Source organism: Mauremys reevesii, linkage group 1 (genome assembly GCF_016161935.1).
Source record: "Mauremys reevesii isolate NIE-2019 linkage group 1, ASM1616193v1, whole genome shotgun sequence".
NCBI classification, from domain to species: Eukaryota; Metazoa; Chordata; order Testudines; family Geoemydidae; genus Mauremys; species Mauremys reevesii.
Window position 1 is genome coordinate 278,697,564 of NC_052623.1, and position 13,340 is coordinate 278,710,903.

A 13,340-nucleotide genomic window follows, 5' to 3' on the forward strand; every position below is an offset into this window, starting at 1 on the left:
CGGATTACAATTAAATCTAGAAAAGTGAGTTTTGCCTTTAGGATTCCTTCTAGCTGGGTCTAGTCAACAAGAAATACCTTCGACATTATTTAACCATACATAACTGTGTGCTCCTCCAAAACTTTATGAAGGCATTATTTCCTGTCAATTCTACTCACTGCAAAGAACTCTGGCTACCGAGATTCATCAGCTCACCTCTGTATTCAATGTGGATGTCATGCTAAAAACAATCAGATTTCAAAATTAAACAAAACCTAAAAAGTAAGAACTTTGTTTTTATTAAGATCTCATTCTGCAGTTATTAATGAAAGAACACTGAGCAGCTTTACTTCTCAGATATGCACAATATGTTAACACAGTGCCTGGGCGCTAATGCAGACCTGCGTACGGCATAAATTTGTAAAATGCAGCAAGAAATGTAGATGGTCAAAAAATCTAATAAACTGCTCCAGAGGCTCTACAACTTGAAAGCAATGACTTTTCAACAGGCATCATCATGAGGAAATTTGGACTATCAGAGTCTATTTATAGGGTAGCTGGGAACAAGTTATCAAATCAAAGGAAGCCATTCTTTGGGTGCAGTGGGCTGTTAACCAGATTTTTCTGCAGGGAGGATATTAAATAAATAGCCACTAAAGTAGATTACCCACTAGTACAATTACATGTGGCATCTTAAATGGATGCAAATAGTGTGTGTGTGTGTGTGTGTGTGTGTGTGTGTGTGTGTGTGTGTGTGTGTGTGTGTGTGTGTGTGTGTTTTTAAAGAACACACTAAATAAGTTTGCCAATTTTATTTGCATTTAATAGTTGCTTTACTCATATAAAATTTGTATTTCTTTTAATGATGATGAAATCTAAGATTGCTTACTCCATAGGTTCACTCTTTTCTCACACATATTTAATTCCAAGTGATAAGCCAGATTCTATTCTTTGGGTCTTTTGCCCAGGTCTGCAGTAAACACTGCAGAAATTACTGGCTCAAACGAGAGATATGGGGTATATTTTGTAGTGAACAGAGCACCTGCAGCTCCCATTAACTTCAGCTGAACTTGCGAGAATTGTGAAAATCAAGCCCCAGATAATTTTGTAAGTATTTATCACAATAGTTTAGAGTGGTGTTGTAGCTGTGTTGTTCCTAGGATACTAGGGAGACAAGGTGGGTGAGGGAATATCTTTTATTGGACCAATTTCTGTTGGCGAGAGACAATCTTTTGAGCTTACATAGAGAGCTCTGTGTAGGCTTGAAAACTTCTCCCTCTCTCTCTTCATTTAAAGGAGATAGGATTCCATTATTTGGATTTAGGAAAAAGAGATAGCAATATTGGGATACACAGCAGAAGGTCATGAGATGCTGGTGGATGAGCTGATGGAAAAAGTATCAGTGAAAAATAAAACCAAATAAGAGGAAGAATTAGCTTAAAAAAAACCCATCAGGGCACTTGGTGAACTTGAGAATCTTAAGTCAAGGACAAGGAAGACTTCTTTTCAAGTGGGAGTGACAACGTTCCACACATTCCCAGTCTATTTAAACCAGTTCTAAAATCAGAAAGACAACTGCCTACCATAGAGAGAATTGCATCAACAGTTCCATTTTTCTCAGTAGACCCCTCTCAGGGCTGGGGTAGAACTGACTCTGCTACCAAAAGGGATGCTTAGCTGTTCAGTACATCTTGGTTGAGCAGAGGACTATATTTCCACAATGTTTCCTAGACACCATTCATTCTACAGCCTCCACCCACATACATCTAAATAAGGGCACAGAATACACTATCACAGGCAAATAAAGCATTTAAAGACATTCCCCTCCCTTAATCAGAATGCAAGGGAGCAGAAGAAACAGGGAGAAGACAGCAGAGGATACACACGATCCTGAGCCACTTACTCCCTCCGTTACATGTTAATATTTCCCCATTGAGGGGCTGTGAAACTTCACATATTTATACCCACAGTGTTTCCTCAAAATCAATACCAGGGGAGGGAGAAGGTTGCAGGGCAGGGTTGGTCTTGTTACAAAATGGCCAAGAGGATTTTGTCTCAGGTGTGGGAGCATCCACTGAGCTCCGTTTGCTCTGCATTCCCTCATGGCAGCCAATACCCTCAGGAACTTTACTGCCATTAAGTCCCTGCCGATGGGTGCACCATATCCCACGCCCAAGAAGTTGGCAGATGCAGAGAGAAGTTATCAGGAGTAACAAGGAGTCCAGTGGCACCTTAAAGACTAACAGATAGTCTTTAAGGAAATGCCCAAATAAATCTGTTAGTCTTTAAGGTGCCACTGGACTCCTTGTTGTTTTTGTGGATACAACTAACACGGCTACCCCCTGATACTTATCAGGAGTAATTACTGGCCTGATTTCTGAATGGAAATCCATCCAAGTCCAAGAGATCCACTGTGTGTGTCTGCTCCCTCTCAGCCTGAGCCATGGAACCTTTACTCTGAGGATGGGCTTCTTTTGTGTCAGAGGGCAATGCCATGAAACTATTGCTCTCCCCTTCTGTGGGGTTAACCTCTTCTATGTCACAGGTTTCCGAGTGGTAGCCGTGTTAGTCTGTAACAGCAAAAAGAACGAGGAGTACTTGTGGCACCTTAGAGACTAACAAATTTATTTGGGCATAAGCTTTTGTGGAGGAATAAATGGACACAATTCAGACATCAAGAATTATAACATTAAAAAACCAGATGGAGAATACTTCAACCTCCCTAGTCACTCAATTACAGACCTAAAAGTCACAATACTCCAACAAGAAAACTTCAAAAACAGACTCCAATGAGAAACTGCTGAATTGGAATTAATTTGCAAACTGGACACTATTAAATTAGGCTTGAATAAAGACTGGGAGTGGATGGGTCATTACACAAAGTAAAACTATTTCCCCATGCTAATTTTCCCCCTACTGTTACTCACACCTTCTTGTCAACTGTTGGAAATGGGCCATCCTGATTATCTCTACAAAAGTTTTTTTTCTCCTGCTGATAATAGCCCACCTTAATTGATTAGTCTCGTTATAGTTGGTATGGCAACACCCATTTTTTCATGTTCTCTGTGTGTGTATATACTACTGTATTTTCCACTGCATGCATCCGATAAAGTGGGTTTTAGCCCATGAAAGCTTATGCCCAAATTTGTTAATCTCTAAGGTGCCACAAGTACTCCTCGTTCTTTTTTCTATGTCACAGTTCACTGCTCTCTAAATCAGTGCTGCAGAGAGAAACAAATAGCCCCATACTATATGTTTAGACCAGTGGTTCCCAAACTGGGGTTCGTGAAATGTGACAGGGGGGTCTCAGGGAAAAATTCCCTAATGGCGGACAGAGTTGTCCCTAGGGACCCTGGGCAGCATGGGGCCAGCAGCCCGGAGCGCCTGGACTTCCAAGAGCTAAGCAGATCAAAGCAAGCATATCTATCACACTGAGGAGATTTAAACTTCAAGACTCCTTATAATTAATGGAAAGGGAGATGGATATTTTTTGCTGTTTTTAAAATTAAATAGGCAGCTAGTATTGTTTTTAAAATTATTATGAAGAACAAGTTTAAGCTTTGTTGTAACGTGCGTTGTTTGCCTGGACTGCTCAAGACCTGAATGCTTGTGTAGGAGGAACTCTTTAGAACATAAGAATGGCCGTACCGGGTCAGACCAAAGGTCCATCTAGCCCAGTATCTGTCTACCAACAGTGGCCAATGCCAGGTGCCCCAGAGGGAGTGAACCTAACAGGCAATGATCAAGTGATCTCTCTCCTGCCATCCATCTCCATCCTCTGACTAACAGCGGGTAGGGACAGCATTCTTTACCCATCCTGGCTAATAGCCATTTATGGACTTCACCACCATGAATTTATCCAGTTCTCTTTTAAACACTGTTATAGTCCTAGCCTTCACAACCTCCTCAGCTAAGGAGTTCCACAAGTTGACTGTGCGCTGCGTGAAGAAGAACTTCCTTTTATTTGTTTTAAACCTGCTGCCTATTAATTTCATTTGGTGACCCCTAGTTCTTTGTATTATGGGAATAAGTAAATAACTTTTCCTTATCCACTTTCTCAACATCACTCATGATTTTATATACCTCTATCATATCCCCGCTTAGTCTCCTCTTTTCCAAGCTGAAGAGACCTAGCCTCTTTAATCTTTCCTCATATGGGACCCTCTCCAAGCCCCTAATCATTTTAGTTGCCCTTTTCTGAACCTTTTCTAGTGCTAGAATATCTTTTTTGAGGTAAGGAGACCACATCTGTACACAGTATTCAAGATGTGGGCGTACCATGGATTTATATAAGGGCAATAATATATTCTCAGTCTTATTCTCTATCCCCTTTTTAATGATTCCTAACATCCTGTTTGCTTTTTTGACCGCCTCTGCACACTGTGTGGACATCTTCAGAGAACTATCCACGATGACTCCAAGATCTTTTTCCTGACTCGTTGTAGCTAAATTAGCCCCCATCATGTTGTATGTATAGTTGGGGTTATTTTTTCCAATGTGCATTACTTTACATTTATCCACATTAAATTTCATTGGCCATGTTGTTGCCCAATCACTTAGTTTTGTGAGATCTTTTTGAAGTTCTTCACAATCTGCTTTAGTCTTAACTATCTTGAGTAGTTTAGTATCATCTGCAAACTTTGCCACCTCACTGTTTACCCCTTTCTCCAGATCATTTATGAATAAATTGAATAGGATTGGTCCTAGGACTGACCCTTGGGGAACACCACTAGTTACCCCTCTCCATTCTGAAAATTTACCATTAATTCCTACCCTTTGCTCCCTGTCTTTTAACCAGTTCTCAATCCATGAAAGGACCTTCTCTTTTATCCCATGACAGCTTAATTTACATAAGAGCCTTTGGTGAGGGACCTTGTCAAAGGCTTTCTGGAAATCTAAGTACACTATGTCCACCGGATCCCCCTTGTCCACATGTTTGTTGACCCCTTCAAAGAACTCTAATAGATTAGTAAGACATGATTTCCCTTTACAGAAACCATGCTGACTATTGCTCAACAGTTTATGTTTTTCTATGTGTCTGACGATTTTATTCTTAACTATTGTTTCAACTAATTTGCCCGGTACCAACGTTAGACTTACCGGTCTGTAATTGCCGGGATCACCTCTAGAGCCCTTTTTAAATATTGGCATTACATTAGCTAACTTCCAGTCATTGGGTACCGAAGCCGATTTAAAGGACAGGTAACAAACCTTAGTTAATAGTTCCACAACTTCACATTTGAGTTCTTTCAGAACTCTTGGGTGAATGCAATCGGGTCCCTTGTTAATGTTGAGTTTATCAATTAATTGCCAAAACCTCCTCTAGTGACACTTCAATCTGTGACAGTTCCTCAGATTTGTCACCTACAAAAGCCAGCTCAGGTTTGGGAATCTCCCTAACATCCTCAGCCGTGAAGACTGAAGCAAAGAATCCATTTAGTTTCTCCGCAATGACTTTATCGTCTTTAAGCGCTCCTTTTGTATTTCGATCGTCAAGGGGCCCCACTGGTTGTTTAGCAGGCTTCCTGCTTCTGATGTACTTAAAAAACATTTTGTTATTACCTTTGGAGTTTTTGGCTAGCCGTTCTTCAAACTCCTCTTTGGCTTTTCTTATTACACTCTTGCACTTAATTTGGCAGTGTTTATGCTCCTTTCTATTTGCCTCACTAGGATTTGACTTCCACTTTTTAAAGGAAGTCTTTTTATCTCTCACTGCTTATTTTACATGGTGGTTAAGCCACGGTGGCTCTTTTTTAGTTCTTTTACTGTGTTTCTTAATTTGGGGTATACATTGAAGTTGGGCCTCTATTATGGTGTCTTTAAAAAGCGCCCATGCAGCTTGCAGGGATTTCACTTTAGTCACTGTACCTTTTAACTTTTGTTTAACTAACCCCCTCATTTTTGTACAGTTCCCCTTTTTTAAATTAAATGCCTTTGAGTTGGCTTCTTAAATAGATCATAGAATCATAGATTATTAGGGTTGGAAGGGACCTCAAGAGATCATCTAGTCCAACCCCCGGCTGAAAGCAGGACCAATCCCCAAATCCCTAAATGGCTCACTCAAGGATTGAACTCACAACCCTGGGTTTAGTAGGCCAATGCTGTTTCACATCTGATACTCCTTGATGAAACATAAGAGCCTTGTCTTATAACAGGTTTATTCAAAGTGATACAAGTGAGATCTTGGAAGAGTGGTGCCATTTTCATAATGTAATAAAAATATTGTAATGATAAATAATAATTAATAATAAACAGCGTGTAATAAGCATGTCATAAAAACAAATTTTATATTTCCAAGATCACTGCTTTAATAACTTATATGCAGGTAAAGAAGAAAATCCCTTGAAATAGTTATTTTTAGGAGAGGGTTCGCGAGACTTGACATTTTAGTGAAAGGGGTTCACACGTTGTTCAAGTTTGGGAACCACTGGTTTAGACTTAAGTGTCAACTGGGTTACAAGATACAGCTTAATTTGAAAGGATGTAAGTGCATGTTCTCTGCTGGTCTTAGACAGACAGGCTGTAGCTGCGATACAGAGAAAAGTGAAAGAACATTAGGAAAAGCAAGTTTAACATTTAAACAAAATTATTGTACATCATTTAAAAAATACTCATTTAACTTAGCTTAAAAATTTATTCCAGCACCTAACAACAGCTCTACAAGAGAACAAATGTACATAATACTGTACTCTGTAATCCTGTGTAAATAACCTAAGTCACACTTATATTAAGGTTCCACTTACAAAGGGCCAACAAATCATTAATAGGTGTTTTAATAATGGTAAAAGAATTGGTATATATTGTTATAAAGTCCAACAGGCTACTTCTAGCCATCTAGAACACCTACTCGTGCTTATAACCATCCATAACACACACTGCTCACATCTATAATTTGCTTATAACATTTATTAATTACTTATTAATCCTTTACAAACTATTTATAAATGGAACCTTAATATGAAGAGCAACTAACTTCATACTACTTGAGCCCAATACTCCAGGACACATCAACTTTCACGTTTTTATTTAAAATTCTGCATTTTCGTTTGGGAGGGTCTTTAACCAATGAAGTTACAACTACCTAAGGTTGTTAACAAATATATGGCAGACACTAAAGGCAAAGCGAAGGAGGTGTGGAAGACCATATGACAGAGTTTATGTTTTTCAAAAAGAATCACTCTGACAAGTGTTATAATTAACACTGCTACTACGACAACAATATCAGGAAATGACAGAATATGCTGAAATTCAAGACATCCTTTTGTCTTCTTTTTAGAAAAAAATTATATAATATAAATAAATAAACATAAATTATTAAGGTAAGTTCCAAAACCCACCAGTGGTGTCATCAGAAGGAGACAAACGACAACTCCTGGGTTCCAGCCTTTATCTCCTTAGCTTACCTGCATATAATCATCAATATACTGGGAAAGCCCTATTGAGAGCTTCATATATAGGGAACAGTAAGCATTACATTTAGGTCTCAATTTTTCCATCCAGCATTTTCCTCTCTGAATCCGTGCCTGAGCTATTTCAATCACACCACCTGCCTTTTATGGAATTCAAGTAAGCAACACAATGTTTAGCAAAGGTCAGGTAGGACTTAGAATCCTCCTTCATTTTCAAAGCCTGTCTTCATTCTTGTTCTCTTCCACATGGTTTTCATTCTCCTCTGTCTTCTCCTTCTCCTCCTCATCATCATCTCCAAAAGTCTGTTCTTGCATGGTAGTAAAAGTAAGTGATCTGGCAGCAACCTGTGCAGCCAGACCTGATGTGAAGTTGAAATCTGTAGATATATGGAGCTGAGCCAGCCTTTGCTTGATGGAGGACTGTAATGCGTCCCTCAAAGGGGGCTGTAAAACCTCTATTCCATCCACACCAGTTGGCTCCACTTCACCCTCACATTGGTAACATGTTCTTTTTACAGCCATTGGAGATCCACCTGCATCAGCAGTAATGTCTTTGTTTTCATCCTTCGTAGGATCATCATATAAATATTCAGTACTGCTTCTCTCACTCACAGTGACGTGGGCTTTTGGGCTAGAGTCTCTCTCTTCAGAATCATCACTAGTTTGGTTACAGTCCTGCTTTCCTGCTTCTGAATTCGAAGGGGATTCCAAATTATGTATGGGTTCCACTGCTTCTACAGGAGACAAGGGCTTCACTGCAGCTTAAAAAGAAAAAGAAAAAAGAAAAGAAAAAAATTATGACTAAAAAAGTAACCTTCCATACATAACTCAGCTATGTGTGTCTTAAGAGATGGAACTGAGAGTTAAAATAGGTAAAATAAAGATGTATTTTCTGACCAGGATGCTGAATATGGAAGGTAATGTCTACTAGTTCTACATAGGCTTTAAAACTCATGAGACATATGTAAAAATGATATTACTTAGAGCTGATGTATTTTATGGAAATTACAAGTAAAATCAGTTGCTGCATCTCACATAAAAGTGAACTATCTTCCTTTAATTAACAGCTATCTAATCTAGTAAAGATAACTGGAACATAATAAAAAATGTCTTGTAGGTAATATCTGATTTTATACATCACAACATATAAATAAGATACGTATGCATACAGTAGGATACGTTGTCCTCACAAATAAAGAGTGGTCTAATTTAGCCTCTCGATGTTAGTAGTAGCAGCGAGTCCCATTGCCAGCAACGGGATGCTTGCCAGGAAGTCTCTCCTCCCAGTGTTAGGGGTTAGTACAACACGATACAATTGCTTCTTGAAGAACAGACGTCTTTCTTTATAGTAAAACGATATAGTGTCCATTTCCAACAAACAGATCCCTAAACTGCAGTAGCTCCATTAGAATAGCAGCACGAACATACATAAGAGCAGCAACAGCAGGTTCCCATGTGGCATTCCCTTTCTAATTCCATTCTGACTTTACCCCTGTAAGTAAAGATGAAAATAACTCTGGAAAATACACCAAACTTTTTATGGGAAACAAGATTACTGTATTAAATTTTTTCCATTGCATTATATTTTAGTAGTATTTCGTTTTACTAACTGAACATGGGAATGGTTTCATGCTTGTCATATTAGTAATTATTTTCATTTAACACACTGGAAACATATGCTTCAGGATTTACATTTGAAAAAACAAACACACACATAGTACAGTGTAGCAGCAATTTGGCCTCACCTGTTAATTGTTCTTCTAATGGAGTGACCCCTTCACCATTTTGAAGAGAATCACTGTGTACTCTACCAACTTGCTTCTGGAGGCAGGAATATGCAAATTTCTCTATCCATATCAGCCTTTTAAGAGCCAGTTTTGGTGCCTAAATGCCCCAAAGAATACTTCCAAACCTGGAAAACCAGGGCTGCACAGAGGATTCAGGGGGCTTGGGGCAAAGCAATTTTGGGGGCCCCTTCCATAAAAAAAAAGTTGCAATACTATAGAATACTATATTCTCGTGGGGGTCCCTGCGGGGCCCGGGGCAAATTGCCCCACTTGCCCCCACCCCTGGGCGGCCCTGTGGAAAACAATGGAAAGGTAACTACGGAGGGGCAAAAAGCCCAACTGGTAGAGAGCCAAATCCTAGGGATAGACCCAGGGTTGGATTAACCTTTTGTGGGTCTGGCGCCAAACATATTTATGGGCCCCCATGGGGAACAATTGTAAAAGACAGAAGATCAACACAGAAGTTGTCTTTGACACAGCACACAGCTGCACAGGTTTTATTTACAAAATTTACAAGTTTAAGTTGAAGATGGAGTGGCTGCCACTAGGGCACCAGCACTGTCAGCCCTAGGGCAAAAAGAATGCACACAAGTGTACATAAACTAAATTATAAAAGAAAAAAAATACAAAATAAAACACAGTTAACAAAAGCCAAAGCTGGCCAAAACCCCAGCCATGTGCTGCTCCCCCTAAAAGGGAACCTTGCTGCTATCTCACCCTTCACATTTCTCATATGAACTACCAGGGCTTGAATTAAATTTTTGTATGAAACTGGGGTGGATTTAAAACTGTTTACAACATTTTAAAAATAAAAATATGAAAAACTATTTACAAGGTCATTATTCAGACTTGCCTTGGTTGGCCTTCCCTCCAGGCAGAGAGGCAGAGACTAGGATTAGGACCAACTGTGCCCCAAAAGAGCGTGCCCACCCTCCAAATTGGACCAGACCCACATCCCTCCCCAGAACGACCCCCCGATCCAGGACTGGACCAGACCGACATCCCACTCCAGACCAAACTTGACCAGACCAGCATCCTTCCCCAGACCAAATCCCCCAAACTGAACTAGACCACCTTCCAGCCCAAACTGGATCAGACCTCTCTATGAACCAACCCCTCTCAACCATGAACCTCCACACTGCCTACCAGAACAGGGCTCCTCCTGAACCTCTATTTCTGAACCCGACCCCCCCCTCCACAATCCCCAGTTGGACCACTCTCAGGCACTCCACTCCAGAGCCACCCCCTGCTGTTGATCCACCCCTGTTCTCTGAAGCAAACCAGGACAGACCTCACCTAGCTGCAGCTTGGCCAGATGCAGCTCAGACCAAGGTTGCATCCACCCAACTCATCCCCGGTACCCAGAGGGGCTGTGACTCCCCTCTCCTGAGGTCTGGCTGCTCCCTGATTGCCTCCAGCTCATCCCGCGCTGGCAGGGGCAGTGCAGTGGGGAGGGTCAGGGTGAGCGTCCAGGCTTAGCACTGACCCCAGCAGTGGGGCTCCCTGGCTGCAGGGGGTGCCTGAGCTCAGCCCGTGTCCCCCCCCCCGACTGATCTGCGGGAGGGGCTGCAGTCCCCGCACAGGGCAGAGGGGACCCGAGACACAGAGCCGGGGTACATGTGTGAGGTCACCCCCCTGCCAGAGGCTGGGAAAGGGCTAAGCCACAGCAGCAGCTCCAGAGGGAGGGGCTCGGAGCTGTGATCTGTGCCCCGCAGACACAGAGCAGAGTCCGATGCCCAAGGGAGCTGGGCCCCGGAAAGCGGAATGCAGGCCCTGCAGAGCAGCGACCCCGGCACCATGAGTCGGGGTGCAGCCACCTGAAACCAGGCTCTGGTACGGTCCCTTCGCCATGGCCCTGCTCTCACTGCTGCTGCTCCTGACTGTCCTGCTGCAGCCCCTGGATGGATCTGGCCCCTTCGCCAAGCCCAGGGTGCAGCGCTGGGGAGCGGCCGTGGTGCGGCCCCTGCAGGCGGCTCTGCACTCCCTGCGGGGCGGCCTCCTGTCCCAGCCTGAGTGCCAGCCCCTGGTGCCCGCTGGGCTCACCCTCTACATGTAAGGGGAGGGATGGTGCTCGATGCCACGGCACCATTGGCATCATTCTAAACCCAGTACTGGATAGACCTATTCTATTTTGCTTGTTTCTTGGTTATTTTCACAGACACTCCTCCCCTAGTCCAGAAGGAATTGCTGGGAAGTAGCAAGCAGTAGAAGAAAGGAGGTAGAGAGACAGGAAAAACCAGTCAAAGCAGTTGGGAACTATCCAGTAATTGACAGGCTAATTTTTTATTTCTGACGGAATCTAAGTAAAAACAGACACAGGCTACTGGGGCCTGAAGGAGGTATTTATGGAGGTTGCACCACAAACTCTTTGATACTTGGTTAACGAAAAGTGACCCACATCGTAGCTTTACAGAACTCTTCAGGGGAGGCTCTGTTCTTTTGTTCTTAGTTCTAAGGGAGCAAACACAAACTCCAGGAGAATTTTTAAAAACTCAATGTTGAGTTCTTTGTTAGCTGCCTTGAGCAATCGGGAGACTGTAACCTTAGATCCTTTTGACCATTTTTGTAATAACTACAGGTCATCAAGGAGACACGTGACGTTTAGAACAGGGCTATCCTGTCAAGTAGGATTTGAGAGCTCTGACTATGCCAATGATAGGGCACAAGGAAGGAATAAAACAGTCTTCAGATTGATGTGCAAGGGAGAATACACTTGAAGTAAAATTTCAGAGGCTGTCTGAAACACAAACCTATATGGAAATACCTGAAAAATGGCTCCTCGCAAGAATATTCTCTTACTTTCCTAACCCTTCTCCCAGAAGAAACTGCCATGAGGAATGGGACTTTGATAGTAAAGAAGCAGAGGAAAACTTTTCTAAGTGGCCTGAAGGGGGCCTCAGTGAGGACAAGGGACCAAACTGAAATTGCATTTAACTATCTGGTACCTTAGAGCTGGTCTAAGGTTTTTGATTACCTGAGGAAGCAAGAGATGTGAGGGTGAACTGCCAAGGTGTCTTCATAGCTAATTAATGGTAGGTCTCTGAGCGCTAAAACTTGTATCTGTAAGGAAATGTACTAAGCCCCATATCATAGCTACCTACGAGAAGCTGGAGCATGGAGCCAAGTAAGACTTGAAGATGATGCAAGTTTTTGGCCTCCCAGCATCAAAAAAATATTCCCACATTTTTTAATAGGCCCAGACACTTGAAGGCTTTCTACACTGAAAGAACACCTCCATCATTCAAGGAAACAGATGAAGGACTGCAACATCAATCTTTCAGCCTCCAAGATATCAAGTATCAGAGGGGTAGCCGTGTTAGTCTGGTTCTGTAAAAGCAGCTAAGAATCCTGTGGCACCTTATAGACTAACAGACGTTTTGCAGCATGAGCTTTCGTGGGTGAATACCCACTTCTTCGGATGCAGGATATCAAGTTGACTTCTGACAAAGCATCAATCCCTGACACAGAAGTTCCTTCGAAAATGGGAGCCATCATGTATCAAAGACTGATGACTGAAGCACAGTGGACAACTAAAGTTTTCTGGTCCAAAAGGAGGCAATGATAATTATCTTCACTCCCCAGATTTTTCTGGCTATTGTTGTGAGAATGGGAGAATGGAAGGAGTCCATCCACTCCATTGACCACATGAATGAAAACACACCTAGCCCCCCATGCCCGGGGGGGCTGAGAGGGGGGGGTAAGTGGGCAATTTGCCCCAGGCCCCGCAGGGGCCCCCATGAGTTTTTCGGGGCCCCCAGAGCAGGGTCTTTCACTCGCTCAGGGGGCCCGGAAAACTCTCCCAGGGCCCAGGCCCCCGGAGCTTCTTCCACTCCGGGTCTTCTGGGCACTTCGATGGCAGGTCCTGGAGTGGAAGGACCCCACCCCGCCACCAAAGACCCCAGGCCCCCTGAATCCTCTGGGTGGCCCTGTGCCAGAGAATCTCTGTTCCTGGAACAACAGGGATGAACTGCTATAGGAACAAGCCCACCCAAGAGAGTTCCCAGGCTGAAAGTATGTTGTTGAAGATTACAGGATTCAGCTGCCATTCCCCAGGTGAGAGTTGTCCTGTTGTGCCAATCTCTTGATATTTTCAGTTTACCTCGGATTGCAGGCACAGATGGTCTGATGAATCTTCCTTCATCACTTTGGAAGAGATGCACAGAAC

The 13,340-nt window shown here is 42.6% G+C and overlaps 1 protein-coding gene across 6 annotated transcripts in view; it reads right to left on the reverse strand.

Annotated features, from left to right (window-relative positions):
* Positions 1-6,986: 6,986 nt before the first annotated feature.
* Positions 6,987-13,340, reverse strand: part of VEZT (vezatin, adherens junctions transmembrane protein) — an 86,897-nt gene continuing 80,543 nt past the window's right edge. For 4 of the 6 annotated variants that reach the window (XM_039495703.1, XM_039495685.1, XM_039495678.1 and 1 more), the window contains one exon: positions 6,987-8,149. In XM_039495703.1, the coding sequence (XP_039351637.1) occupies positions 7,602-8,149 (548 nt within the window). In that variant the 3' untranslated portion in view covers positions 6,987-7,601. Of the gene's footprint in view, positions 8,150-8,816; positions 8,881-13,340 lie in introns of all 6 variants that reach the window. The other 2 variants (XM_039495723.1, XM_039495713.1) reach the window with 1 other exon arrangement.